The sequence below is a fragment of the Miniopterus schreibersii genome (assembly GCF_964146895.1).
Source record: "Miniopterus schreibersii genome assembly, chromosome: 4".
Taxonomy (NCBI): domain Eukaryota; kingdom Metazoa; phylum Chordata; class Mammalia; order Chiroptera; family Miniopteridae; genus Miniopterus; species Miniopterus schreibersii.
Window position 1 is genome coordinate 98,681,607 of NC_138105.1, and position 25,661 is coordinate 98,707,267.

Sequence of the window (25,661 nt, forward strand, 5' to 3'; positions counted from 1 at the left end):
TATGATTAAAATGCACAGCTCCCCCGTGCTGGAACGCAGATTGCCATGAAATCTTTTATTTTCATTTTGTGACACATCGTCAATTTCATGAGTACTTTGAAGGGGCCATTAGGAAAAATAAAAAGCAAATTTTGGTCATTTAAGAAACATTTCCACCACAATTCCAGCTGGCCACTGGCCATTCAGTCCCAGAGGGTTTCCCCTGGACAGGAAAGTTGCAGTTCTGGTTTCTCTGCTGGGTGGGAGGATGGAATCTCCGCCTCGGGCTGGTCTGCAGGCAGGTCCGGGCGCCCAGGCGGGGGCCAGGGGCCAGGGGCCAGGGCTTGGCGTGAGGGCCTCTCGCCTTAGGATTCCTCAGAGGACAGGTGAGTCCAGCCGGGCTGGGGATCCCAGACGAGGGTCGAGGCGCAGACTCGGCAGCAGCAGGTGGCTAGCTTGTCACCAGACCTCTTCCCTCACCCCCATATTTAACATCCCCAAAGCAGGACTGAGACCTTTAAGACTCCTGGTGTGGCCACAGGGCCTGCAGATGCCCTCCAGCCTCAGGTACAGGACTAGACATCTGGGCCTGGGCCACCCTCTGGGAAGCAGAGGAGGTGCAGATGCAGGCCTGGGACTGAGAGCAAGAGCCCCCACAGCTGTCATCCTACAAGGTGGTGACCCCCAGGTGCTCCTGCTGTCCTGGTCACCCGGCACGCTCTCTGGGACAGAGGGCGCCTCTCCTAGGGGCCCCCCCGGCCCGCTGTGCTTTTGGCTCAGTTGGTTCCCTCAGCAAGTTCAGGGACGTACTGAGCCCTACTCTGGCCTTGGCTCAGCCAGAACAAGTGCCACCAGGTGTGCAGGCCTCACTTTTTTGTGTTCAGCCAGCAGGCCACCCACAGCAGGGATTGCATGGACCCCATCTGTCCCCAGCTCGGAGTCGCTCTCAACCTCAGCTCCCATTGGTTGGTTGTCCTGACCACCACTGACTCCAGAGTAGCCACACCTGAGGGGCGTCTAGGGGCACCTGGAACCCCCACCTGACCCATGCTGAAGACGACTGAGATGGTGGGACCGGGACCAGACCAGGCCTCCCAGGGCCACCTTCCAGAGGAGCCTGCATTGGGACTAGGGAGGGCCCAACCAGCGTCCGACCAGATAAGTTAGGACCAAAGTGGCCAATGGCTGTGCCAGGGGTGCCACCTGCTGTCCTTGATGCTGCCGGGGCTGACGCACAGCCCAGACATGCAATCAATGGCTGGGCCAGGACTACTAGGGTCAGGACAGGAGGCCACACATCAGGGATAAGCCCTGAGCTGTGACAGCCCCACTCCTGCCCCAGCCCAGCCCCCATCCACGGTGCCCCAGGAGGGCCTCTAGGAGAGCTCTGGGCACAGGGGACTGGGCTCAATGTGCCAAGCCAGCTCTGCCCTCACCACAGCCTCTGTCACCATGGTTCCTGCCAGAGGCTGCCAAGGGCCCTGTCCCCTCCCCATATTGGCTGTGGGCAGAAGGACGGAGGGGAGATGCCAGCTCTTTGACAGCAAAGTCGCCAAGCCTGTTGAGGCTAGCGGGGCAGGAACAAGCAGAAGGAAGCTTGGCCCAAGGCTGCGGAGACCTGCCAAGGTGCCAGCCCTGCCTTTGCGCAGCACCGAGTGGGGGAGGGGAGCTCTTGCCACCCTGGCTCCTCCCTGCAGAGAGCCCCCCTACCCCCGACAGGGCCCCCAGCCCCAACCAGGACCCAGCAACATCCTAAAGCCCTGTCAGACCACCCAGTCAGTGGCAACTATGACGATGGGCAGCAAACCTGGGTGGGACCAGAGGGAGGCTGGGGGTACACCCTTCCCTGAAGCGCCAGGGCTGAGAGCCCTGGCCACTCAGGGGAACCAGAGCCTGGTAGCCTCTCTCCCGTCCTGTCTCCAGCCCCCTCAGCACCAGGCCACGGACCCTCTGACCTGGCTCAGCCCCTCCGCAGTCAGGAGCCCCCAACACAAGAGGAGGCAAGAAAACATCCCAGCCCCTCCAGGACCTCTGAAGGTCCCTTGAGAGTTAATTTGAGGTCATCTGATTAGGGTTTCTATCTGACAGATAGACGCTAAACTAGACGCTTCAACCATCTTGGCTCAGCCACACTCCCCAAGCAGCTGTGAGCTTTGGTTGCTCTGTGCCTCGGTTTACCCCAAATGAGGAGGCTCTGATGCAGGTTGGAGCAGGTCCCTTCCTGGGCCTGGGCCTGGGCCTCCGGAGTAACTGGGGAAACTTACCAAGGACCTTTTCCTGGAACCCCCTCGCTGCAGGAGGGAGCCAGGAGCGCAGAGAATTGCGTAGAAAGGCCTGTGGGGCCTGTCAACTCCTATCTAGTCAATTGGAAAGCAGGTCCCGGGATCTACACGGAGGTTTGGGCCTCATGCCGCCCGGGGCCATGGCCTCGGCCAGGTCTTGTCCCCTGGGGGCAGGATGCTCCAGAAAGGCAGCTGAGTATTCAGGGAAAACAAAGCCACTGGGGCCATGTCCACGTGGGGTGTCACCATCAGTCTGGGGCTCTTGGCGGGACCGGGGCCAGGCGCTAGGAGCCCTCTCGGAAGCTGTGGATCTGCGTGGAGTACTTCCGCAGGTGGCCCTCGGGCTGGGCCTCGGTGGCACCCAGCGTGCCCCCAGCCGCCGCCTGCTGCTGGTAATGCTGGTAGAGCTTAGGGCCCGGCCCCTCCAGGCCCGGAAGGCGGCCGCTGGACATAGTCAGGATGGTGGCCGTCAGCGACTTGATGTAGTTCTTGGCCAGCGTGAGGGTCTCGATCTTGGAGAGCTTCTTGTCGGCCCGCACGTGCGGGATGACCTCGCGCAGGGCCTGGAAGGCGTTGTTGAGCGTGTGCATGCGCTGCCGCTCCCGCTCGTTGCTCTCCAGCCGCCGCTGGACGCTGCTCTCCCGCCGGCCCGCCGGCCCCGGGAGCCCCGGCCTCCTGCGCCCGCCCTCGGCCCGCGCCCCGGGCGCCCGCGCTGTCCTGCTCCGCAGGCCCCTGGCCAGCTGGGCCCCGGAGCTTGCCTGGGGCCTGTCGGGGGTCTCATCCCCTGGGGTGGCCTCTGTGTTCTGCGGAGGCACCCGGCGCCTGGGGGGCCGGTTCTTGGTCTTCATGGCTCCAGACTTGTCCCGGGGGGTGGTGGCTCTGAGAGGGGGTTGGGGGCTTGGAGCTGAAATCTAAAACACAGGCCACCTCCTGGTCACTTAGGAGGCCAGCGGACACTTAGAACAGCCAGTGGACCCTCAGGGCAGCTACCCAGGGCAGCCTCCTCGCTGCTCAGTGACAGCTGACCGCTTGGTGCACAGTGACCCCAGGGTCCTTCCCATTGGCACACAGAGCCCTCAGGTGACGCCCCCCCCCCGTTTTATCTCATGCTGACCCCTCAGACCTTTCCCTGACCTGGTGGCCCCCTCTTTCCCTGGGTGAGGCACCTTGACGCCTGGACTTTTCTCTGGCCCCATGCTTCTCACTGTCCCCCAAGAGCCTCTGGAGCTCAAGTGGCCTTTGACAGTTTGCTCAGGCCACCCAGAGATGTAGCCCCATCCTAGCTCAGGGCTGTCCCTCTGCCTGAGGCTTCGCCGCCTTCCGTGTGCCCTGATGGACTGGCAGCAACTCCGGCCACCACATCGACTGTGCTGCCCCACTGGATGTCACATGCAGGGATAGCACTGGTGCCAGAACTGCTGTGGACACGGGTCAGCAGAGGTCGACGGTGGCCAGAACCTGCGGCAGCCGCCCAGGCTCACCGTGGACGGTTCCAGTGAGGGCTCCAGGCCCAGCCCACCCGCCCAGGTTTCTCTCCGGACCCCTCCTGGGCCTGGCCCTCGGTCCTCTCCCCGCGCCCCCCGCCCCCCGCCGCCCCCCGCCCCATTACCTGGGGATCCAGGACCCGGCGCACGAGGGCTGTCCACGGGGGACTAGGACACGTCGCTTTAGCCGCCCCGGGCGGAACAGCGGCCACATGTAAATGAGCCCGCGGGGCGGGGCGGGGCGGGGCCGCTGTCGGGGGCGGGGCGGGGCGCACCTGCGGGCCCAGCCGGAGCCGAGGCCTCCGCGGGCGGCGGAGGGGAAGCCCGGGCGGCCCCGACCCTGCGGTCCAGGCTCAGACGCCGAGCCGGCCGGGGCAGCTCGAGGAAAAGCTGTTTTTAATAATTCTAGTTTCTTAACCAGACAGCGGCCACGTCCCCGAAGAACAGCAGCCCACGTTCCTGCGAACGCAGCAGCACCTGGGGGCCCCGGCCCCTCCCTGCGCCGGCCCAGGTGCCAGTGGGCGGAGCCCTGCCCCTCGGAGCGCCTGGGTGGCCGCCTGCCTGCAAGTCGCCGGGGTAATGACGGGTCATGGTTTTAGGTCTCCAGGGGCAGCAGGCAGACAGCTTGGGCTCAAACCCGGCTCCGCCACACCCGCGCTTTCCTCGCACCCCGCCTGTTTCCTCGCCGGTTACAGGCGCATTTCAAGGTGTTAAAGCACCTGGCCCAGGGGTTCTCTGGGCAGCAGGATGCGCCTGGAGAGCAATGAGCCCCCGCGGGGCCGCAAGACCAGGGTCAGCGCTGGTGCCCGCTGCCAGTGCCGGGCGCCTTTGAAAGCTCCTGTAACCTGGGCTGGGGCCAGGCGTAGGCAGTTTGGCAAGAGCCCGGTAGGGTGCTCTTGGCAGCTGGGGCCAGGAGAGCAAGGCCAGGGCTGGGGGTGAGGTCCACTCCGGGCATTAGAAAGGCTGGTTTTGAGCAGATGAGCCTCTTGGCTTAGAGCTCATTTGATGCTGGACCTCAGGAATTAAAATGCTCTGAAACGCACCAAGTGCAAAGGCTTCGGGTGACAGACACACTTTGATCACTACACAAGTTTAGTTCCCAGTGACTACAAGCCGCGTGTTCTCCACCGCCTGGGGATTTAGGTCTGTCAGGGAAAAGGGCATCTGGAAACCAGGGCAGTGCCAAGCCACCCACCAGGGGCCTTCAGGTTAAAAACATGAAATAAACGCAACAGAGTTTATAAATATATAACTATATTTATTTTGAATATTAAATAGTTTTTAAATTACAAGCAATTTATTGAATCACACTATGCATCAATATACAGTAAAAATCTTACAATTTAAAAATGTACACAATTTAAACTGAGAGTTCATTACCTGTTACATCGCCGTGAATGTAACTGCTAGAGTGCACCCGGGACACCTCACAGCCGTGCCTGCCCCTCGGGTCCTCTGCGGATGGGATTAAACAGGGGGTGCGCAGGCCCACTGAGACCTATCCAGACGTGTCCAAGCCATTCACACAGGTTGCTGGTAATCAATACTGTCAACACATCCTTAAGAATTTCTACGCTAAAAAGAACTTTCTTTTTTAATGGTCAAAACCTGAGCCAACCCCATCGCAATTTAGGAGTGTGTTTCTGAGATTCAGGTCTGAAGTAACTGCGCCACATTCTTATTCTCAGGCTACTTCTCATAGGCTCATGTCTTGAAGCCCGTCCCCAAAGCCCAGCATTTGGAGCCTAACCCGGGGTTCACTTCCAGAATTTTCAGATGACCAGTGGAGTCAAGTAAAACCAGGAGGTGCCACCTCCCTCACACCTGGGCCATCTGGACAAACATGCGGCAAGTCATTAACCCTACAAACGCCCTATGGAAATAATACTGAGAGAGGTTTTTAAAGGGGTTTTATGGCAGCAAGACACACAAAACTTGTCTTCGATAAACCCATTTCTATAGAAACAATTGCCTGAACATTTAAAAACAGAATGTTTTCACTCAGATTTGCTGAGCTGCTTCACCCTAAAGACGAATGGCTTCCTCCCCAGACCACAGTCCGAGTTTCAGGATTCGGGAACACTTCTTCTACATTCCTGACTTACAAGAGAGCTGTTTGATAACATATTAACATCGAGCTGGGAAGGAAATGAAGGTCAGGTGATTTTTATTATGGGACTTAAAATCCGTAAACCCCACCGAAGTAGGACTAATTAAAACCTGGTCGATTCCAAGGGCGGCCAGGAGATGCTAAGCCAGGCATCTCACACTCACCTGGTTTACCTAGAGAACCCACTGACTTACTTCACTGAAAACCCACCACTCGTGAACAACTGAGTAAAAAAAAACCTGGAATCAAAGGGCAGAGCACATGCTGACATTTTGAAAGTGGGCTGAGAATTTTAATGTACATAATTTATTTCCTGTGTATTGCTTGAGATTCAGAACATGTTGACGCACGTGTTCCTTATAAATATAAAATCTTCCCCACCATGCAACCCCACAGTAAGACCTACTCTAACCCCCCCAACTCAATGTATAAAATGCCTTTTTTGGCAATTAATTATGAGAGTGACACAGACTTGAAATAATTTAAAATGGTAATTATGTTAAATCTCCTTAATCATGGTGAGAAATGTACCGTCCCAAAATACCAAGTTAGCCTGGCTGACTGTGTAAGACCAATACAAAGCCTATGGATCGGCTTAATTTTGGTCATTACATCTGAACCCCTTAAACCTATACTTTGAAAAAACTAGTGCCATCACCTCATTTCTCTCTAAACCAAGCTGGTAGTTAGATGTAAAAACTCAGAATGCTCAGGAAGTTTCCACAATAAGAAATTCAGTTTGGCAATTTTGGCAAAACCACCTTCTAATGCCTTGTTAACTTTTCAAAGTGCACATCATGGGGTCCCATAAAGTCCCTCCACCCCATGGGCTCCATGCTCTGAATGGCCTTGCTCTGGAAAGTTATTGCTAGTATAGAAAGGTAGTGGAGTGAACCAGAATTGGTAATCAAGGCCAACATTTACTACAAAACTCTAGCTAGTATGCACACTTGACCTCACCCCAGGACCAAGGTCCTGTGACTTACATCATGTGGCACCACCTGGGCCTGGAGAGTCAGCCTAGGGCTGAGCTGGAGTCAGGAAAGCACATCAGCACTGAGAACCCCTGGGAAAGGCCAGCCTGTGGGGACTGCAGACCTGGCCTCAGGAGAGGCACGCCGAGCCTCCCCCAGCACAGTGCTGCTATGCTGCCCCAGGCCTGGGAACCTCCCGGTGTCAAAGCAGGACTCTAAGGACCGCAAAAAGCGGTCACCCACATTATGAGGTTGCACCGGATACGCTCAGTACCTTTCCAAGCAAGGGGAGAACTTGGTGCTTAATTCGGAGGGGAGGGTCAGTGCAGGTGTGCCCCAGGGTGGCCTCTGGGGGGGCACAGAGGGCTGCCCACCTTCCACCCAGGAAAACATGCCGGCGGAGGAGGCTCTGCCACTGTCCCTTGTCCCTCCGTCCTCACAGTTGTGGGATGTAGTGCATCTCCTCGGCTGCAGACACCAGCCACACCTGGATGTGACAGGACTCGGAGTGGTTCGGAGGGCAAAGTTCAGCTCCAGGGGTTAAGAGCTCAACAGAATCCATCCAACTGCTCCCTCAGAGCCCTCGGTGGCGCAGCCCCTCCCTCGGGTTCCCCGCCTTTCTGAGCAAGGCGCTCCAAGGACACTGAAGCCACAGCAGCCTGCACTTCTAAAAATCAAGATGTCGAGTGGATAGTGTTGCAGCTGGGAGGGGAAGTGCCTCTGGGGACCTGCACAGTCTAACCAGCACTGAGATCTGGGGTGCACCACCTGTTGATTTTTACCAAAAGGGTTTAAAAACTCGGGGGGGGGGTAGCGTGGGAGAAACACACAGAGAGGCTGCAAGGCCCTCAGCTCCTCAGAGGAGCCCCATCTGCTACAGGGAACCACCCCATAGAGAAGAGATGACATGGGCTTCAGTCAATCGACAAAAGAGCAGTCTTTTGGGACTCATCAAAAATATTTCCTATAAAGACATGAAACACTAACATTCGGAATCATTTATCGTTTACGAAAGAGTACCATATGTACAATTCCAACAGTGCTAAGGACTGCATAACACTCAAAATATTTAAGCTTTACAAGTACCATGCAGAGCAAACAAACTATAAAACAGAAAAAAAAATCAAACTAGTGGGTAGCACCAGCTTGACCTGCCTAATTTTCCTTGAATAATTTAATATTCTGTACAATATCCGGGACTCTTAGAACATTTACCCACAGTGCAATTACAGAAAGCAGTTAGTGATTTCTTTAAAAATAATAAATATGGCTCACTGGTGCCAAGTCCCACCATGCATCCTCTGAGCCCCTGTGCGCAGACGGGATGCACAGGTGTAGACGCAGAGAACACCCCGTGTGGAAACCAGAAACAACCGGGAGCCCACAGTTCACCACGCACCCGAGCAGGACTGGCCCTCCCCAAGGATGGCCAGAGCCTGAGTGTTTTTCGCAGGTGAGAGCGGCTGCAGACACGCAGCTGCCAGGGCAGCACACTGCACTGGACAGGACCGCGGCTCCCCAGACAGGCTTCCTGCTGTGGGCACCAGGCATGGGGCCCAGCACTGGCTCCCTCTCCGCCTCCTGAGTCTCTCTCCCTGTCCCGTCTCAGCAGATGTCGCGTGGATGGCGTGGCTCGGCTGGCAGAACAGGACTGCCGCCCCGGAGAGGCGGCCTGGGACCTGAGGGTGCATCAGCATCCATCTAGTCTTTTTCTCCATCTTCACTGCTTCCTATATAGGAGAGAGCAAGCAAAGCTGGGTTTTTAAAGTGATCATCATAGATAAAAATAGTCTGGGTAGCATCTGATCTGAAAAAGGAACCGAAGCTGCGAGTGTGGACACCCACCACCTGCTGAGCCCCGTGCGTTCTTCCCAGAGCGGCAGCCCGTGCCAGACGTGCACACACATCTGCTGGGCTCCCACGCCGGGTCAATGTCAAGGCTTAGGGCACAGGGGAAAATCAGCTCCGATCGGCACACATCTGCCCCTCTGACAGAGCGTTAGGTCATGCGCATTATCTAATCAGCACAATTAAGCACAGCACAAACACAAACAAAAAGCTCTTTATATTTCCTAGTTATTATTTGATCTGCAAACTTCAAATAAAAAATGTACCTCTTAACATTTATCTTCCAATCTAGTTATGGAGAAAAAAGGGCCCATATGTCCAGATAACACGACTTCAAATGTGCCCTGCCCGCAACTTCCCACCCAGGCCTCTGGCATCGCACGAGGACCAAGACTTAATGGCAAAATCAACATTCCTGGGAAAAACCAGGGAGAATTTGGGTTCCATCCCCAAACCAGAGCCAAGTGTTCAAAGAGCACAGCTTTCTGAAGAGCTGCTTCCAGGAGAGAAGAAGAACTGGAAAAGGGGCTGGGGGGGCTAGTAGCAAAAGCAGAAAAGGAAGGAGAGGTGGCCCACACTCAAGGACAAGTCCTGCCTTTGCCCAGCCAGCCCCATGGGAGCAGCGAGGGGACACCTGCAAGTAGTACTGAGCTCGTGGAGTGACACTGGCCCTGAGAGTACACTGTCAAGACGGCGAGAGTTTTATAAAGAACTGCTTACAACCTACCCAGCCAGGAAAGCGGCAGATTAACATGCATTCAAGTCCAGGGGGACGGGTCTCCCCAGCCACCCCCAGCCCAGCAGCCCCCTCACCTCCTGGCTCGATGTCCGAGTCGGTAAGATGTGTGAGAGAAAAGCTGGCGATGTTGGCGGGAGAGATGGAGAACCTGGAGTATGGTGCCGTGTGGGGCCAGCCCTGCTCCGCGCTCCGGGGCGGCGGCGGTGGAGAAAAGTACTTTGAAGTTTGCAGAGCCGGCTTGGAACTAAGAAGGTTACTCGTTGTCTTTGACATAAAAGGGTCTGGGGAGAAGTCGTCATCCCATTCAAAGCCTCCACCTACAAGTACAAAACAAGAGCTGGTTCCCCTGTGATCGGTTCAGATAAAGAACAGAGCAAACACACAGGTGCACTCTGCAGATCAGCAAACACCGCTCAGCCGGACAGATGGCGGAGCTGCTCCCTGTGTGTCACAGGGGTCATTTAAAGCAACAGTGAAGTTATCCTCAAAAGTTTACATTCACAAGGCACTCTTTTAGTTTCTTTTTAAACCCATCTGTGAAGTGAAAATACCTTCTTCATCGGTTGAACTTTCGGAATTTATGCACCTGCTCAGGTAGGGGGAACCTGATGACGGTGCTGGGCTGCTCCCCTCGGGGCCACGCGCTTCTGCTCCACAGTGTCCCAGCTCTTTGGTTGGGGTCTCCTGAAAAGCCAAGTGAAAAGCCTGTCAGCACATGCCTGCCCCCAGGAGCCACCGGTGTATGCATCACAGGCCGCAGTGTGTCTGACTGACCGCTATGAAATGCTCATCTTAAAGCAGGTGGGTTCTGGTCCTTGGAGGTGGGAGAGGAACACACAGCCCTGTCTCTCCCACAGACCACAGCTCTAAGGCCCGGGTACAAGGCATGAAGCAGCTACCTGGGGCCTCTGAGGAGTCAACAGTAGCAGGCCAGACGCTGGGGAAGAAAGTCCAGAATTTAAAGGCACCAAATCAGCACTGAATCTGCCACCACCCACAACCACAGCTCCTGGCCTGGACTCCTGAGCCTGTCCTGTGCACGTGCCACCCTCTGGCCAGACTGGACCTTGGGGCGGTGGTCCCCAGACAGCTCAGGTCTCAAGGCTTTGGTGTGCTATTTCGGGTCAGATCTGCCATGCACACCTTGAAGGCAAGCTGGGAGCTCAGAAATGACTTTATGGGGTTGCTTTTCTGAGCTCCTCACTCTCTGTGGTGTCCATGGCACTATCTGATGTCTTGGGCCTTCCTGCTGTGGTCCTCCGGCCAGAAAGCTGGGACTTTTGTCACCCCACAATGCTACTACACACTTTCTGCAGCTCTGCAGCGGGAGCACAGAGGTAACAAAGCATCGAGGGTTCTCCTCAACCTCTCGGGATCACAACCCCTCTGGGGGAGAGAGGACATTCACCCCTGACACAATCACAGGCACCTGCCACCCTATTGCTGCCACCCTGGGATTGTTTGGGGCTAGGAGCAAGAGAAAGGGAATAAAAAGGAATTTCTTCTCCCCTTTCTGGGTGTCAGAAGCCCCCCTCCTGCTGCTTCTAGAACCAGAACCCAAGAGCTCCTGGAGCTCTCTCTGTACCTCAGGCCCACTCTGCATTTCACACTGTGCTGAGTTCAAACAGTACAGCAAGAACTATGAAAGGGGAATTCCCAACCCACAAAAGGCTTGAAAACTAATGTATTTAAAAATAATCTACTGGTGAAAGAGGAAGCCTTGAAGAAAATTAGAAAATATTTTGAAATGAATGAAAATATAACATTAAAACTTGTGGGATGCAGCTAAAGTAGCACAGAGAGGGAAGTTTATAACATGAAATGCTAGTATTAGAAAGAAGAAAGGTCTTAAATCCTAAGTGTCTAGAAAAAGAAGAGCAAAATAAATCCAAAGCAATTAGAAAGAAAGAAATGATAAAGCAGAAATCAATAAAATTTAAAAAAAGAAAAAACTCTCCATGAAATCAAAAGCAGTTCTTCAAAACCATCAATGAATCTACACAATCTCTGCTAGAAAGAAGAAATTCTCCCCAACCTCTGTGATGAGGCAGCATTACCTTGACACCAAAACCAAAGACCATGCCAAAAACAACACTCCAATCAGCCAAACAAGCAAACAAACATCCCCCAAACTACACACCAATATACCTCATGGACACAGGCACAAAAGTCCTCAACATCCCAGCAAACCACACCCAGCACCATCTAACAAGAGTAAAACTTCACAGCCAGTGGGCTTCATTCCAGGAAGGCAAGGCTGATTCGAAGTTGGAAAACCAGTGTAATCCACCATGTTACCATAGCAACAAAGAACCACAAGTTCCTATGCACCTGGTGTGTACAATGCATTTGACAAAATTCAACATCCATTTAGGATAAAAACTCTCTCAAACGAAGATGAGAAGAGAACCTTCTTAGATAAACGGCATCTACAAAAAACCTGTATCACAATCAATGGTGAAAGACCGACTGCTTTTCTCCTAAGATCAGGTTCAAAGCCAGGATAACTCCTCTCATCACTCCTATTAGACATTTTATTGGAAGTACTAGCTAGTACAATGCGGTAAGAAAAAGAAATAAAAGACACACAGATTGGAAAGGGAGAAATAAATCTGTCCCTATCTGCATACAGACAACATAACTGACTGTGTAGAAAACTATTAAGGAACTTGAAAATCAAAAACTAAAACTAAAACTAAAAAACCTAGAACAAATGAGTCAGCAGAGCAGGACACAAGGTCAAAATAAAAAAAAACAATCACATTTCTATATACTGACAAGGAACAAATGAAAATCAAAAATTTTAAATTACCTTTTATAAAAGCTCCTCAAGAAATGAAATATTTAGTTATAAATCTAACAAATCATGTAGAGCCCTAGCCGGTTTGGCTCAGTGGTTAGAGCGTCAGCCCTTGGACTGAAGGGTCCCGAGTTTGATTCCCCACAAGGGCATGTACCTCAGTTGCAGGCTAGATCCCCGGCCCCGCTCCAGGTGCTTGCCCCCTGCCCCTCCACTCTCTCTGAAAAAGCAATGGAAAAAATGCCCTCAGATGAGGATTGAAAAAAACACCACACATGTAGAGGGTGTGTATGCTGAAAACTACAAAACACCGCCTGGCTGGGCGGCTCAGTTGGTTGCTCTGTGAAAGTCAACCTATAGACTGGGAGAAATATTTCCAACCATGTATCTGACAAAGGACTCAGATTTATAAAAAACTCGAAAAACTCAAGACACAGAGAATCCAGGTAGAAAATGGGCAAAAGACAGAACATTCCCCTGAAGAGAACATACAGATAGCAAATGAGCACATGGAATAAACGCGCAATGAGACGTGCAGTCTCACTGGTCAGCAGACAGGGAAATGAACTGAAGATCAAGGCTGAAGATCACTCACACCTGTTAAGAAGCTAAAATTAAAAGGCAGTGACAACACCAAATATGGGCAAAGATAAAGAGAAACCGAATCTCCCCCACATTGCTGGTGGGAATGCAAAATGGTACAGCCACTGTGGAAAACAGTTTATTTCCTTAAAGAAACTAAACATGTACTTACCATTCAACCTAGCAATCACACTCCTGGATGCTTATCCCCCCCAAAACCTGTGTCCACACAAACACCTGCACATAATTGTTCGAAGGAGCTTTATCTGTAATAGCCCCAAAGTGGGAAAACCACTCTGTCCTTCAGCGGGTGAATGCTGAGACATCTGCGCACACCCACACCCTGCAATACCACCCAGCAACACAAAGGCAGGCCCGATGGATCTGTGCAATTTGGATAGATCTCAAAAGAATCACATGCTGAAAGAAAAAAGCCAGCTGCAAGAGGTTATATGCTGTGTGAACCCATTTATATGACATTCTTGAAAACACAAAACTAGCCTGAGGAGCAGAGCCCAAGAGACACCATGCTGAACAAGAGGCCGCAGTAGCCTTGGTTCCAAGTACTTAATACAAAGGGTGGGCAGGTGGCTTTAAGGAGACAAGGGCCAAGAGCTCCTGCACCTTCTGGAACACAAAGAGGTCCCACGCAGACCTGTCTGTGACTGAGCTCTCCATACAATCCAGCTGATTCAAGAAGCAAATTCAAGGACTACAGAGACTAGTTAACAAAGAATATTTTTTTAAAAAGGCTGATTTATAGGCTGGTTCGTTTTTAAAGAAGGCAAAGTCTGAGCCCACCTCGCACGGTGCACAGTGGGCTGCCTGCTCCACAGCGGGGAGGAGGGCAAGAGGGCTGCAGACCCTGTTGTGGCCCCACAGGCACTGGCGATGGATGGGTGGCATCTCCAGGGCTGCTCTCGAGCCCGACTGTCCCAGCTCGCACCTGCGTGTGGGGTATTACTGCCCATGTTGGATTATAAAAATCTGGTCTGTGAAGGGTTAACTAGCTTCAGCAGGCTCTGCTGGGAGACCCTGGAAGAGCACACAGATGTCCTTCCTTAATTTAACACGAGTTCCCTGTGCAAACTACATTTCTGCATATTCTTGGAATTGTAACGGCAACCAACTGCAAATGGCTTTTTTTAAAAAAAGCAATCCAGCCCTGGCTGGTTTGGCTCAGTGGTTGGAACGTTGGCCCATGGACTGAAGGGTCCTGGGTTCGATTCTGGCCAAGGGCATGGGCATGTACCTCAGTTGTAGGCTTGATCCCTGGCCCTGGTTCGGGCACCTGTGGGAGGCAACCAATCATTGTGTATCTCTCATATTAATATCTCTCCCTCCCTCTCTCCTTCCCACTCTCTTTGAAAAGCAATGGAAAAAATATCCTCAGGTGAGGAATAAAATAAAAAATAAAATAAAATAAAAATAAAAAATAAAATAATAAGCAATCTGGGGCCTCAAAATGAGAATTAGGAAAAGAGAGTACACTCAATTTCCTACCACATTTTATGGTACTTTAATGTGACAATTTGGAGGTAACAGATACCTGGTCAAACAGATAGACTGTGACGTCATCAAAAAAGGTCACTGCTTTCTTTTCTTTTTTCCAGTCATCCGGTAGCTGGTCAACGGCAGCAGCAGCAGGGGGTTTCAACAGGCTCCGCAGGTGCCTCCCGTCCTCATTGCTGAGGATCATGGGGACGGGGTGCTCGGTCTCGTCCTCCGACTCGGAGCTGAGGCTGTGCAGGCTGAATGCCCGCAGGTCCTCATCTGAGTCATCGCTGTTCCCATCTTCCTCGTCGGCATCGATCCCATCCTCAGAGAGGTCGAGCATCCCTGACACACCAAGCTTCCCCAGGTACTTCCCCTCGATATCTGGCTCCTTCAGCTTGGGGCCCTCCAGGTGGCTGGAGAAGGACTGATCCCCCAACAGGTCGGATGGGCTACCGGAGCAGAGGGTGGAACTGGCAAAAGCGAGGAGCTCGTTGGTGTTCGTCCCAGTGGAGGCGATCGAGCAGGGGCGCTCTTCTTGTGTCTCGAAGTCATCGCTGCTGCTCAGCTCCGAGTTCAATACACTCGAGGGACTGCTGGCCTCGTCTTCAGGAGCATGCGGCTCTTTGGAGACGTCAGTCAGTGCTGGTTGTGGCGTTCCTCTTGACTCCAGGAGACTGGAATTCTGCAAATCGGACAGACAACTTTGGTCTGGCTGGCTATTTTTGGTTTCTGGGCCACTGTCCTTGGTGCCAGGACTCTGCTCTGGGATGACTGGCTCCAGCAGGGGCTGATCCGTTACCAAGGCCAAGGCTGACACTGAGGTTCCTTGGACGCCCTCCGACTTCTTATCAGGTTCAGAATCATTATCTGAGAAGTAGGCAGAGTCTCGGTATGAGCTCTGAGAGCCAGCTGCGCAGGTCTGTGAAGTCACTTCAGTACCTCTGTGGCCATCAGCAGCATCTGAGATGATGATGACAGGGTTGGGAGGCAATTCGCCATGACCGCTGTTGCCTGCTGTGGCCACATCTGAGGCTGAGGCACCGTCGGGGGCAGGGTGCAAAGTCCATTCAGGCGACTCCAGGTTCTCTGTCTCATAGCCACTGTCTGCAGGCTTGTCAGGGGGCAGGAGTTTCTGAGGGGTGTGCGAGCCTAAAGAACCCAACAGAGACTCATGGACGTCCACAGAGTCCAGAGAGTCAGGGGTCTCCACCGACTGCTCTGAAGTTGGAATGGGTGTTGACAAGCTGTCTTCTAAAAGGCTGTCCTGACTGGTAGAGTCCGAGGAAAGGGCGGACACCAAGCCCCCCTCGTCTGCAGCATCTTTACCACTAAGCTGATTCAAAGTTTCCACAGCTTCTGAGTTTTCCTCCAGTAGACTGTTACCTGGATGCTCTTCTGAGAGCAGCTGATTCTGCAGGTTCTGTTTCAGTTCGGGAAGACCACTCCCTACACTCACTTTGCTGGCAAAAACATCATCAACAAGCATGGAGTCACTCTGGGTCCGTCTCAAAGCCTCCTCACATTGGTGAGTTAGGTGGTGGGTCCCGTGGCCCATGCTGTGTGTTTTGGCATCAGCAGAGGGACTTTCTACTGGGACAGTCACAGAGTCTACTTTGGCTTCTTGGCAGAAACAGCTGTCATGGATACTGACACCTAAATGCCTGGGCGTGGCTTCTCCCTGCTTCGGGAGGGCATCTGGAGGCACACTGTGAGGTGTGCCTTCTATTCCCAATGAGGCAGGAGGTACCTGCGCTTCCGGGGAAGATGGTAATGAGGCGCTCAAAGCACGGTCCTGGAACACAACGCAAGGATCCTGACCCTCCGAGCTCATGTCTTCCCGCAACAAAGAAAAGCCTGGTTTGCTTTCAGCAAACTTAAGCTCAGTATCTAAAGCGTTTCTATGTGGAGTTTCTAATACAGTTTCCGTAAAACCAGCATTTTTAAGTTCTGTTTGAAGATCGTTTATATGTTCTTCACTACACAATGAGTCTTTTAGTAAGTTTCTCTCTTGAAGAAATAAAAAGTTTTCTGATAATTCTTGCACATTCAGTGGATCAAAATTATCCTGCTGCTTAAGGTTTTCTGATAAGCAAAGAGGCTCACAGTCAAAAAGCTTATGGGGCTTTTCTTTCTCAAAGTGGCCTGTTATTACTGAGTCTTTGGGGTCATCCAAACTTGAACTTAAAGTGGCTGGCTTAAAGTCAGCTTGAACTCCATTTAGTTCCATTAAGTCAAATATCTTCTGGTGACTGGGCAGACCCTCCGATTTGTCAAGATCATTGAATATACTGTTGAAAGGGCTCTCGGGGCCCCTCGTAGCATGCATGTCCTCGGCGATGCTGGGATCTTTGGGGTCTGCACTGCTTTGGAAGAAATCCTCATCTGTACTGGACTCCTCCAACTCAAGGCTCCTGAGTGTCAGAAACTGAGACGCCTCGCCACTCGTCCTCTCTGGCTTCTCCAGCTCAGTAGTAAGCAGTGCAGCTGGATAATCAAGCTCCAAGTTGCTCCCACTTTTTTCTTCTAACTGGATGTAATAGTCACTCCCAACAGAAAGGTTGTGGGCATCAAAAACGGGAACCACTCCGGGGGCTCTCACAGGGACGTCCTGGGCACTGTCATCTGGTCTCCCGGGCCCGGGATCTGAAAGTGAACTCTCAAACACTTCCACTGGAAAGAAGATGCTCGTGTAGGACAAGGCGTCGCCCGGGGGGCCCCGGCTGCGTTCATCAAAGTGGTCCTGCTTCGCAGCCTCCCAGACGTACTCGAAGCTCAGGCCCTGGCTGGTTTCCGTCACGGTGAGGACTTCCTCCATTTCACGGCCAAGCCGGTCTCTGGCAAAATGGTCAAGGATTGGGAAGGCAGCGCTGCTGGAAGTGTCTCTGCTATTTGTGTTAGGTTTGAGAGCATTCCACTGCTGCTCAAAGTCAACCTCCGGGTCCCTCTGGCTCTGCATGCGCAGGTAGGTGAGCAGTCTGTGCACGTCCTCGGCCGCCGGTCTCTTGTCTGGTGGCAACCAACAGAACTGTAAAACTTCATACCTGAGGGACACAGAAGAGGCAGTTAATGGACTGATAATAAATTGTTTTTAAAAGAAAAGGCTTTACAAGAACCCCTAAGCCAATTCAACACCCCACAACTCTCTACACTCTCATCACTGATGACCACATGAAGGCGTTCAGTCCTGGTGAGACCAGGATGAAAGAGAAAATGAAGAAATAATAAACTTGGCCACTAACTTTTGTGTTCTCAGGACACTTCACAGGATCACTGCTGTTCTTTTGCCTTGTCATTTTTTCCTCTGGTGTTTAACCAGGGACTTACCCGCTGACTTCAGAAAGAATAGTTTTAACATGCTGTCCTTGTAAAACAACTGCTATAGGCACTTGGTGAGGGAAGGATGTGCTTGCTTTGTGTTTGTAAATTTACTCACTTTATTTTGCGAGAATTTACACGGACAAATTACTGTTGTAACTAATCTCTATCTACTCCCCTGATAAACAGTTACACTACAATCTTCCTTGGCACATGGTTTCCGTAGATCATAAAAGGAGCTGAGGGTGGAGGGAAAAGAGAGAATGAAGCTCAAAGGAGGCGCCAACTAGGAGCTGGGTCTACCAAGGGCTGGCTGACTACAACCGACTGTAGCCACGCACAGGTGGAAGACACAGACAACTTCAGTAGTAAACTTACAGCGTACATGCTGAGTTATTCTGGTGCAAAGGTTCTAGCAACCTGGGAAACTGAGTACTGCTCACAGGCAGGGGTGCCCAGCTCCAGGGGCGATGCCAGCCAGGCATGCAGGGGGGTAGGCAGAGGCCTAAAGAGAGGTGAGCCGGATCCTAATTGTAAATGGAGTAAGAAGGGGTCCAAAGACTCATAAGAAGTTTGTTTTGCAAATATAAACATACATTATGCAAATTAGTTTCAACTGTCAATTTAAATGTTATCATTTTTATGCTATTATTTTTCTCACATATTAGATATCCCTTATATAAAGAGCCTCATTTGAAAACAATTCCACAATAGCAAACTCCCTTATTGTTGACATTTTTAATGAGTTCTGACCACATTTTTTATTGGGCATAATACAAAAATTCCTGCTTGCTCTATACATTTTTCAAAGATAACGTTAAATTATAAAAACATACCTTAATTTTTTAAAAAGTCGTGAACAATATACAAATGGAAAGTATAACATTTATTGTTTAAAAACAGGGACTATCTATCACCCATGGACACAGGAAGCACTAACCATCTGTCGGAATACGGCTGCTCCAGCTGGGGCTTGGGGAGCTTCGTCTCTCTCTCTCGAATGACCTGGTTAAGAACATCTAAGTTGGAAAGGCTGGAATACGGCTGAGCAGCATTATCAAAAAGCTCCCAAAGTGTCACCCCCAGGGACCTGTGGAAAAAAGAAGGCAGTTATTTCTTTTTCCCTTTAGATGAATTTTTAACATCCATATTTTCATTTGTACAGTCACTAGGAACTTTAAGGACAGGTGTGTCCTGAAAAGGTTAGTAAAGATAGCTCTCGAACATGATTTGAGAACGAGACATTCTCAGTAAAATAAGGACAGCAAAAAGCATGCCCGCCCTTATCTACTGGAGGATATGACTCTGGTAGTTCTGGCCAACATGTAAGAATATGAAACAGAGACAACAGGCACAATTACAGGGAGGAGCTGATACGACTCTCAACTTCAGAAGTCAAGAAATTATTTAAAAGATCATGAAAATGACTTAAGACTTCAGCAAAATGGTTAGATAGAAAATAAATATCCTGAATTTTGAGTTTTATAGTAGAAAAAAGTTCCATGTTTCATAATAGTAGTAAATGTGAGAAAGCACCTACAAGCAATCTTTACATGAACAACTCTTCCCTGTTGGACACGCACATTTCTTGTCCTTACCCCAGTACTTGGGATCATTCTGTTATGAAGGGATTTCTCTCCATTATTCTGCCAGCTTTCTGTGTGACAGGAGGGACCACCTGCCCAGCCTCTCAATGCCTCCAGGGTGTGGCCGTTACCAAAGGCAAGGAGGCCCCTTCCCCACTCGCTCTCATGCCATGTTCTGTCCCCATGGAACCAGCCTCTGCTACTCATCAGATGGACACTGACTTCACCTCTTCTCTGTGGTCTCTGCATTTCTTTCCCACCATTTCTTGCCTTCTGTCGTTTATGATAATCTCCCATTTACTGCAATGGCTCCTGAACCTGGCTGATCATGTGTGTCATCTGGGCAGCTTTACACGAACACATTGGTATTTAGGGCCCACCCCCCCAGGGACTCTTAGCTGGTAGAAGTGTGGCATAGCAAACGGTGTTTCTATAAAGCTCCTTACTGATTCTGATATCCAGCCAGGTTTAGGTATTGATGGTTTACGTGACTTTGATCAATACCCACCAGAATGCTTATCTGAATAGTAAACTGTATTGAATAAATAAGTTTATTTTCTGACATTGTATAATACAACATAACATGAATTAAATTCTCTTATGCTAATTTCACAAATCAGTGAAAAAATATCAGCATATTCAGTAGCTAAGCTGAGAGATCATTTCTATCAGAGGAAATAAGAGGACCCACATTTCTTAATGCAGTTCAAGAAGAGGGAAGTGCCTCCTCCCTGGCACAGAACTGCTAGGGGCAGATAACCCAATTATTTAAAAAATGGGACAATTTTTAAAAAATCAAATAGACTTCCTGAAACTGAAAAATCAACAACTGAACTATAAAACTTAATACAGAGATTTAAGAGAAGATTAAGCACAGCTGAAGAGAGATTTTTAAAAAGAGACAATTTGTGTCTGGACCATAGATCTGAAAAATTATCTGAAATGTGGCACAGAGAGCCAAAGAGATGAAATATATAAAAGAGAGGTTAAGAGACAGAGGACAGAGCAAGAGGCATAACACATGTCTAATTAGCCTTCTGAAAGGAGAGAAAATGGGGCAGAGGCAATATTTTAAGGTTAAGGGTTGAGAATAACATCAACCTACAGACTGAAGCCAAACAAATTCCAAGCAGGAAAACATAGGAAATCCACATCCATATACATCACAGTGAAACTACAAAATACAAACAAACAAAACCCCAAAAGATGAAGAGTTTAAAAGCTGCCAGAGAGAAGTCACATTACTTTCCAAGAGCTTAGGCAGACTTACAGCTGACTTCTCAATAGCAACAATGGAAGCCAGAGGACAGCAGAATGATGCCCTCAACGCGCTGGGAGGAAATAACTGTCATCAAGTAAAAGCACATTTACAGAATGAGGACAGAAAGGTATGTGCAGAGCTACAAGGCCCTGAGCCTGTTACCAGCAGGCCCTCGCCGAAGGGATTATGAAGGACACACCTCAGGCAAGAAGGGAGTGATCCAGGTGAAAGATCTGACATTTAAAGGGAAAAAAAGGGGAATGAAGAACCTAAACAAACTCTGATGCTAAAAACAAATACTCTGAAATCCTTATATGGTTCAAAAAGAGAGCCAATACAGGAACTAATATTAGACAAAATTAGTGACTTGTATGTGTTATAATTTCTAGGGAAACCAATAAAAGTATAGGAGTAGAGTATACATCTCCCAAACTGAGAGGAAAAAAGTTAAAAAACAACAACAAAACAATTCAAAAGAAGGCCAAAGGAGAAAAAGAAGATTAAAAAGCTGTACAATAGCCCAGCCAGGTGTGGCTCTGCGGTTGAGCGTCGACCTAGGATCCAGGACATGGGGGTTCGATTCCTGGTCAGGACAGGTGCCCGGGTTGCGGGCTGCAGCCGATCAATGACTCTCTCGTCATTGATGTTTCTCTCTCTCTCTCCCCCCTCCCTTCCTCTCTCTGAAATCAATAAAGATATATTTAAAAAAGAAAAAAAAAGCAGGACAATAGCGCACAAAAACAGATATAAATTAAGAAAGCTGTAATAGAAATTGTTAGTCAAAGACTCACACACATTTTTTTCAACTTCCATTTAACTGACCTCCTATAAATCACAGTATTACACAACAGTCCAAACCCCTTTCTGTGTTTTCATTCACTTCAACAAATATTTATTAAACATATATGCCAGGCTCTGTGGTAGGCCCAGAAAAAAGACTTGGATCCCACTTTTGTGGAGATTATTGTTGTTGAATGGGTAAGAGAGGCAGGATTCAAAAAGTTAATTATGTCACTGCAATTGTGACTACTGCCATGTCAATACACCATCTTTTCCACACCATCAGGCACTCTTGTGTCCCTACATCTTGCTCAGCTACTTTCCTTAAAGGAAATACTCTAGGAAAGAGTTAGGACTTTGCTGCATAAAAGCCTAGTGGAATGGTAAGTCAATACATACCAAATGTTACTGTACTTAGTTGGATCTGCAGTTAGTAGTCTGTCCTGAAAGCTGGTCACTAGTTCTGGAGCAGTCCACCGCAGAGGGAATGCTTTTTTGTCATCTGTTTCAACATAATCCTCCTGTTTTGTCAGAAAGCACACAGAATCTTGAATTCTATCATACTTTTAATGAGCTCAATGATTTAATTCCAGGTCATTCTCAGAAAACATACTAAACCAAAATAAAGTGGGCAAGAAGAGAGACTTTCTGGGCAGAAGGTGAGTGAGGGTTTCTCCGAAGCTGCCTCGGCTTCGTGAGCTGGTCTCTGAGCACAAACACTTGCTCAGTCATCCTTCCTGGAAAAGGAAGGCACGCTGCATTTGATGCACAGGACACAGACTCTGAGCAAAGTAGCTGGGCTTTATGCCCCGAATAGGGAAGCGGTGCCAGTTAATAAGGGTGCAGGCTTCAGAATCTGACAGACGGGGTTGTAAGTCCACGTTCAACCATTTACCAGCTCTGTGAGCCTGGCAGGGAACAAACACCCCGGGCCTATTTCCTTACCTGTGCAATGAGGTGATGCAACACCTCCCACCCTTCGCGGTGAGGATTAAGTGAGGTAATGCAGGCCAGTGCCTCAGTGCCTGGTATACAGCAAGTGCTCAAGACACTAGAGCTACTACGTAAACAAATGGCCAACTTATATTTGCATAGTATTTTTTAGTTACAAAGTACTGCGAGTCACACGAACCCCATAACACAGCACCAATATTATCCTCATGTTGCTGCTTAAAAAAAAGAGGCAGAGTGGCTTATCCAAGGTCTCCCGGCAGCATGGAGCCAGCCAGCTGCCTCTCTGCCCACAGCAGGCTGCCTCCTTCAGCTGGGCTACGCACTCACACAGACAGAAACCTCATCTTTTTATTTTCTTTGGGGACGTATTTGTGGCAGAGTTTAAAAACCTAAATCCCAAGCTTACTGAATATGAACCAAAATTTTATTGAATACGTAAGGGAGACATATTTACGTGACCTATATATTTTATGATACAAGTGGTAATACCTATACTGCCACGTGCACACTAGCATTTATTACACAGCATCAAGCCCTATCAATCACAGTGTAAGTCTTTTTGAACTAAGTATCAGGGAAGCCATCACCAAACCTCGGGTACAAAGCCACTGATTTAGAAAAACCACTCATCAGACGCCAACACTCCCACTAAAATGACTAGAACCCACCCCTCTCCAAAAAGGCAACACAAGATTCTTACCCATCTTCCAAAAACGGAGTGGCGTTCTGTGCTATTACCACCTTGGGACTATGAGATTAACTCGGACCAAGAAGAGAACCCGGAAACCTCTGGCTTACCTTGTACCTGCTGAACCCTGTTCCGTAGTCTCCCACTTTCACGTTTAAGTCCGAGGTAAGGAAACAATTCCGCAAGGCTAAGTCACTGAAACAGAGAGGGTGCAGTGAGCATGGGAGCAAGGAAACCTGCAACCAGCAAACGACAGGGCACTGCTATGGAAAAGGGCTGTCTCTGGGAATCAGAGTAGTGTTTTCAGTTCCCTGCTTAATAATTTATCTTAAAATTCTTTTTTTATAGAAAAGGGATTACATATCATATTCTTAATGACTTAAATAATGGAGATGATCAGGTATTTTTGCAAATAACTATGACTGCTAAGGTCAAATACTGACCATGCCTGTACCTTGTTCTGCATTAACACCAGGTTTACGGTCCCTTCCCTAGTGTTTTAAGAGGGACCAAGAAAGAATTCTAAAATACTACTGTCTAAATTGTCTAAATATATTTTATAATAACTTGTATTACTTGAGTAATAGCCCAGTAAAGATTAATGAAGTTACAACTTCAAGCTCACCCCCCTAAATTTACATTAAAAATGTTTGGCCCAGTCGGGTGTGGCTCAGCGGTTGAGAGTCAACCTAGGATCCAGGTGATCAGGGTTCGATTTCCAGTCAGAGCACATTCCCGGGTTGCGGGCTCGATCGCCAGTCGGGGGCGTGCAGGAGGCAGCTGATCAATGACCCTCTCATCATTGATGTTTCTATATCTCTCTCTCCCTCTCCTTTCCTCTCTCTGAAATCAATAAAGATACATTTTTAAAAAAATAAAAATGTTTTTTAACTCCTTTTTCAAAGGTGTGCAGGCCCTTTTCAAATTACTCTCATCTCTTCCAAACTCAGCCTCTCCACAAGGGAGGTAAAGAGTATATTTTCAAGAGTTACTTAACACAATTTACTTATATAGTTTAATTAAGAATAAGCTGATTTTCAAAAACACATAATTTGAAAAGAAAAATTACTTTTCTTAAAGGAACTTCCTATATAGACAACAGATTAATTTTTAAAAAATTTTGGCATTAGCCCTTAGAATTTTTTAAATCATCAATTGGCAAACAAATAAAAAGGCCAGTAAATTAAAAGAGAAAAGGATACCTAATTTATAGTTTAAAATCATAAATAAAAGTTACCAAAACCAAATTTCTAAAAGTCCAAAATCTAAAATGTTTGTCTTTATACGACTACAGAAGACCAAAAACTTAAACTAATTCTTAAATTCTTATTTTCAAAGATTTTAATTCCCAAAGCTCACAGATCTGAAACATAATGAGAATGGTGACAGCAATAACTAACAGTGATATAATCCAATGACAACTTGGTACAGAATACTCACTCAATTATAGAACAACGGCCAATATTTACAAAGCACTTACTTGACACAAGACGTTTCTCTAAGTACTTTATGTGGGCTGTTAGCTCATTTAATCTTCACAACAAACCTTTGAGGTGGGTACTATTATTTTCTCCATTTACAGACAGGGAAACTGAGACACAGAGAACTGAAGTAGCTTTGCTAGGGTCACAAAGCTGGCAAGATAGCAGCAGTTCACCCTTTCAACATCAGCAACCATCTACGATGACACATTAACACCAGGGCAGCACCGCGCGCACGGCTGCTCCTGGATACACGTGTGCAGACCTGACCTTCCTATTAAATCCCTCTCTACAGTCTCTGTTTACACGCGGTGATTTCCATGGTGATTTCCAGAGCTCCATCCAGAAGCCTCAGGCCTGTGGATGCGTCTGGGCACCCCGGACACCCACTGTTACAAACAACAGAGAAACTTCCCACGTTAAGAGCAGAACCGGCCCCTGTGCTTTGGACTGAAGGGAAAGGGAGGGAGGGAGCAGTGCGGTGTCACTTGAGGGCAGAACCATGAAAGCGCCTTAAGGTGGCAGCTTCACCCACAGGCCGGACAGCTGCGGCTGGACAGTGTGTAGGCTTTGCCAACAGAGGTTCTGTTACCGCGCACCACTAGTGAGCATCTCTATAGTCTCTACAAGCAGACCCTTCTCAGCCGCCCCATACTTTCCTCCCGAGACCAGAATTAAAAGCTGGTGCCAGCATTCCGACAGGGCATGCGTGTGTCCTCCCAGGCCTGAGGCTGGCTGGAGCCCCTCTGGAGCCCCTGGCACCTTCTACTCAGGCCATTCAAGCAACTCCTGGACTGCCCGCTTCCTCCCTCCTCTCCCTACTCATGGTCACTGTAGGTCTTTAGATTCCAAATTTCAAACTTCAAATGTGAAGGTCGGGTAAAAGATGGCAAATTATGAGCAAAAGGCCTCAGTGAGTCACACTGTAAAAGGTATCATACAGTTCAACTGATAGTCTCAGGGGAAGGAGGGATGCTTCTCATAACTGAAAACCAGAGGGGAGGAGGAGGAAGACAGTGGTATGACTGGGGGAATTTCTGCTAAACCTGCTCCCTTCCTCCACTCCAAACATTCAGACACTACAGCCACACCTGGGAACTAGTCTCAGCTCCACTACTTAAGAACTGTGTGACTTTGGGCAAGTCACTTAACATAGCAGAGCCTCATAAAAACAACAGGGACGCACCTGCAAGGGCTAATCCACGAGGGCTTTATAAGGATAAAATAAAAGTACATAGAAAATGTTTTCAAAATGCTGAAGTGCTACCCAGGTTCAAGATGATGATGATATAATTTGGTTA

At 49.3% G+C, this 25,661-nt stretch overlaps 2 protein-coding genes across 6 annotated transcripts in view; both read right to left on the minus strand.

Annotated features, from left to right (window-relative positions):
• Positions 1-48: 48 nt before the first annotated feature.
• BHLHA15 (basic helix-loop-helix family member a15) lies at positions 49-3,921 on the minus strand. The gene is made up of 2 exons (XM_081136045.1): positions 3,871-3,921; positions 49-3,172 (listed from the first exon to the last, which is right to left on the minus strand). Exon 2 carries the CDS (start codon positions 3,107-3,109, stop codon positions 2,546-2,548), a length of 564 nt encoding a protein of 187 aa, XP_080992171.1. The 5' UTR covers positions 3,110-3,172; positions 3,871-3,921; the 3' UTR covers positions 49-2,545.
• Positions 3,922-7,809: 3,888 nt separating this feature from the next.
• LMTK2 (lemur tyrosine kinase 2) overlaps positions 7,810-25,661 on the minus strand; it is a 62,881-nt gene continuing 45,029 nt past the window's right edge. For all 5 annotated transcript variants that reach the window (XM_081136160.1, XM_081136159.1, XM_081136158.1 and 2 more), the window contains 7 exons: positions 22,990-23,074; positions 21,637-21,758; positions 18,551-18,700; positions 14,348-17,336; positions 9,968-10,100; positions 9,491-9,733; positions 7,810-8,559 (listed from right to left, as the gene is read on the minus strand). In XM_081136160.1, coding sequence (XP_080992286.1) covers positions 8,531-8,559; positions 9,491-9,733; positions 9,968-10,100; positions 14,348-17,336; positions 18,551-18,700; positions 21,637-21,758; positions 22,990-23,074 — 3,751 coding nt within the window. In that variant the 3' untranslated portion in view covers positions 7,810-8,530. The remainder of the gene's footprint in view (positions 8,560-9,490; positions 9,734-9,967; positions 10,101-14,347; positions 17,337-18,550; positions 18,701-21,636; positions 21,759-22,989; positions 23,075-25,661) is intronic.

Coding starts and splice junctions, on each gene's coding strand:
- BHLHA15 (XM_081136045.1), bottom strand. CDS start 3,109: ATGAAGACCAAGAACCGGCCCCCCAGGCGCCGGGTGCCTCCGCAGAAC.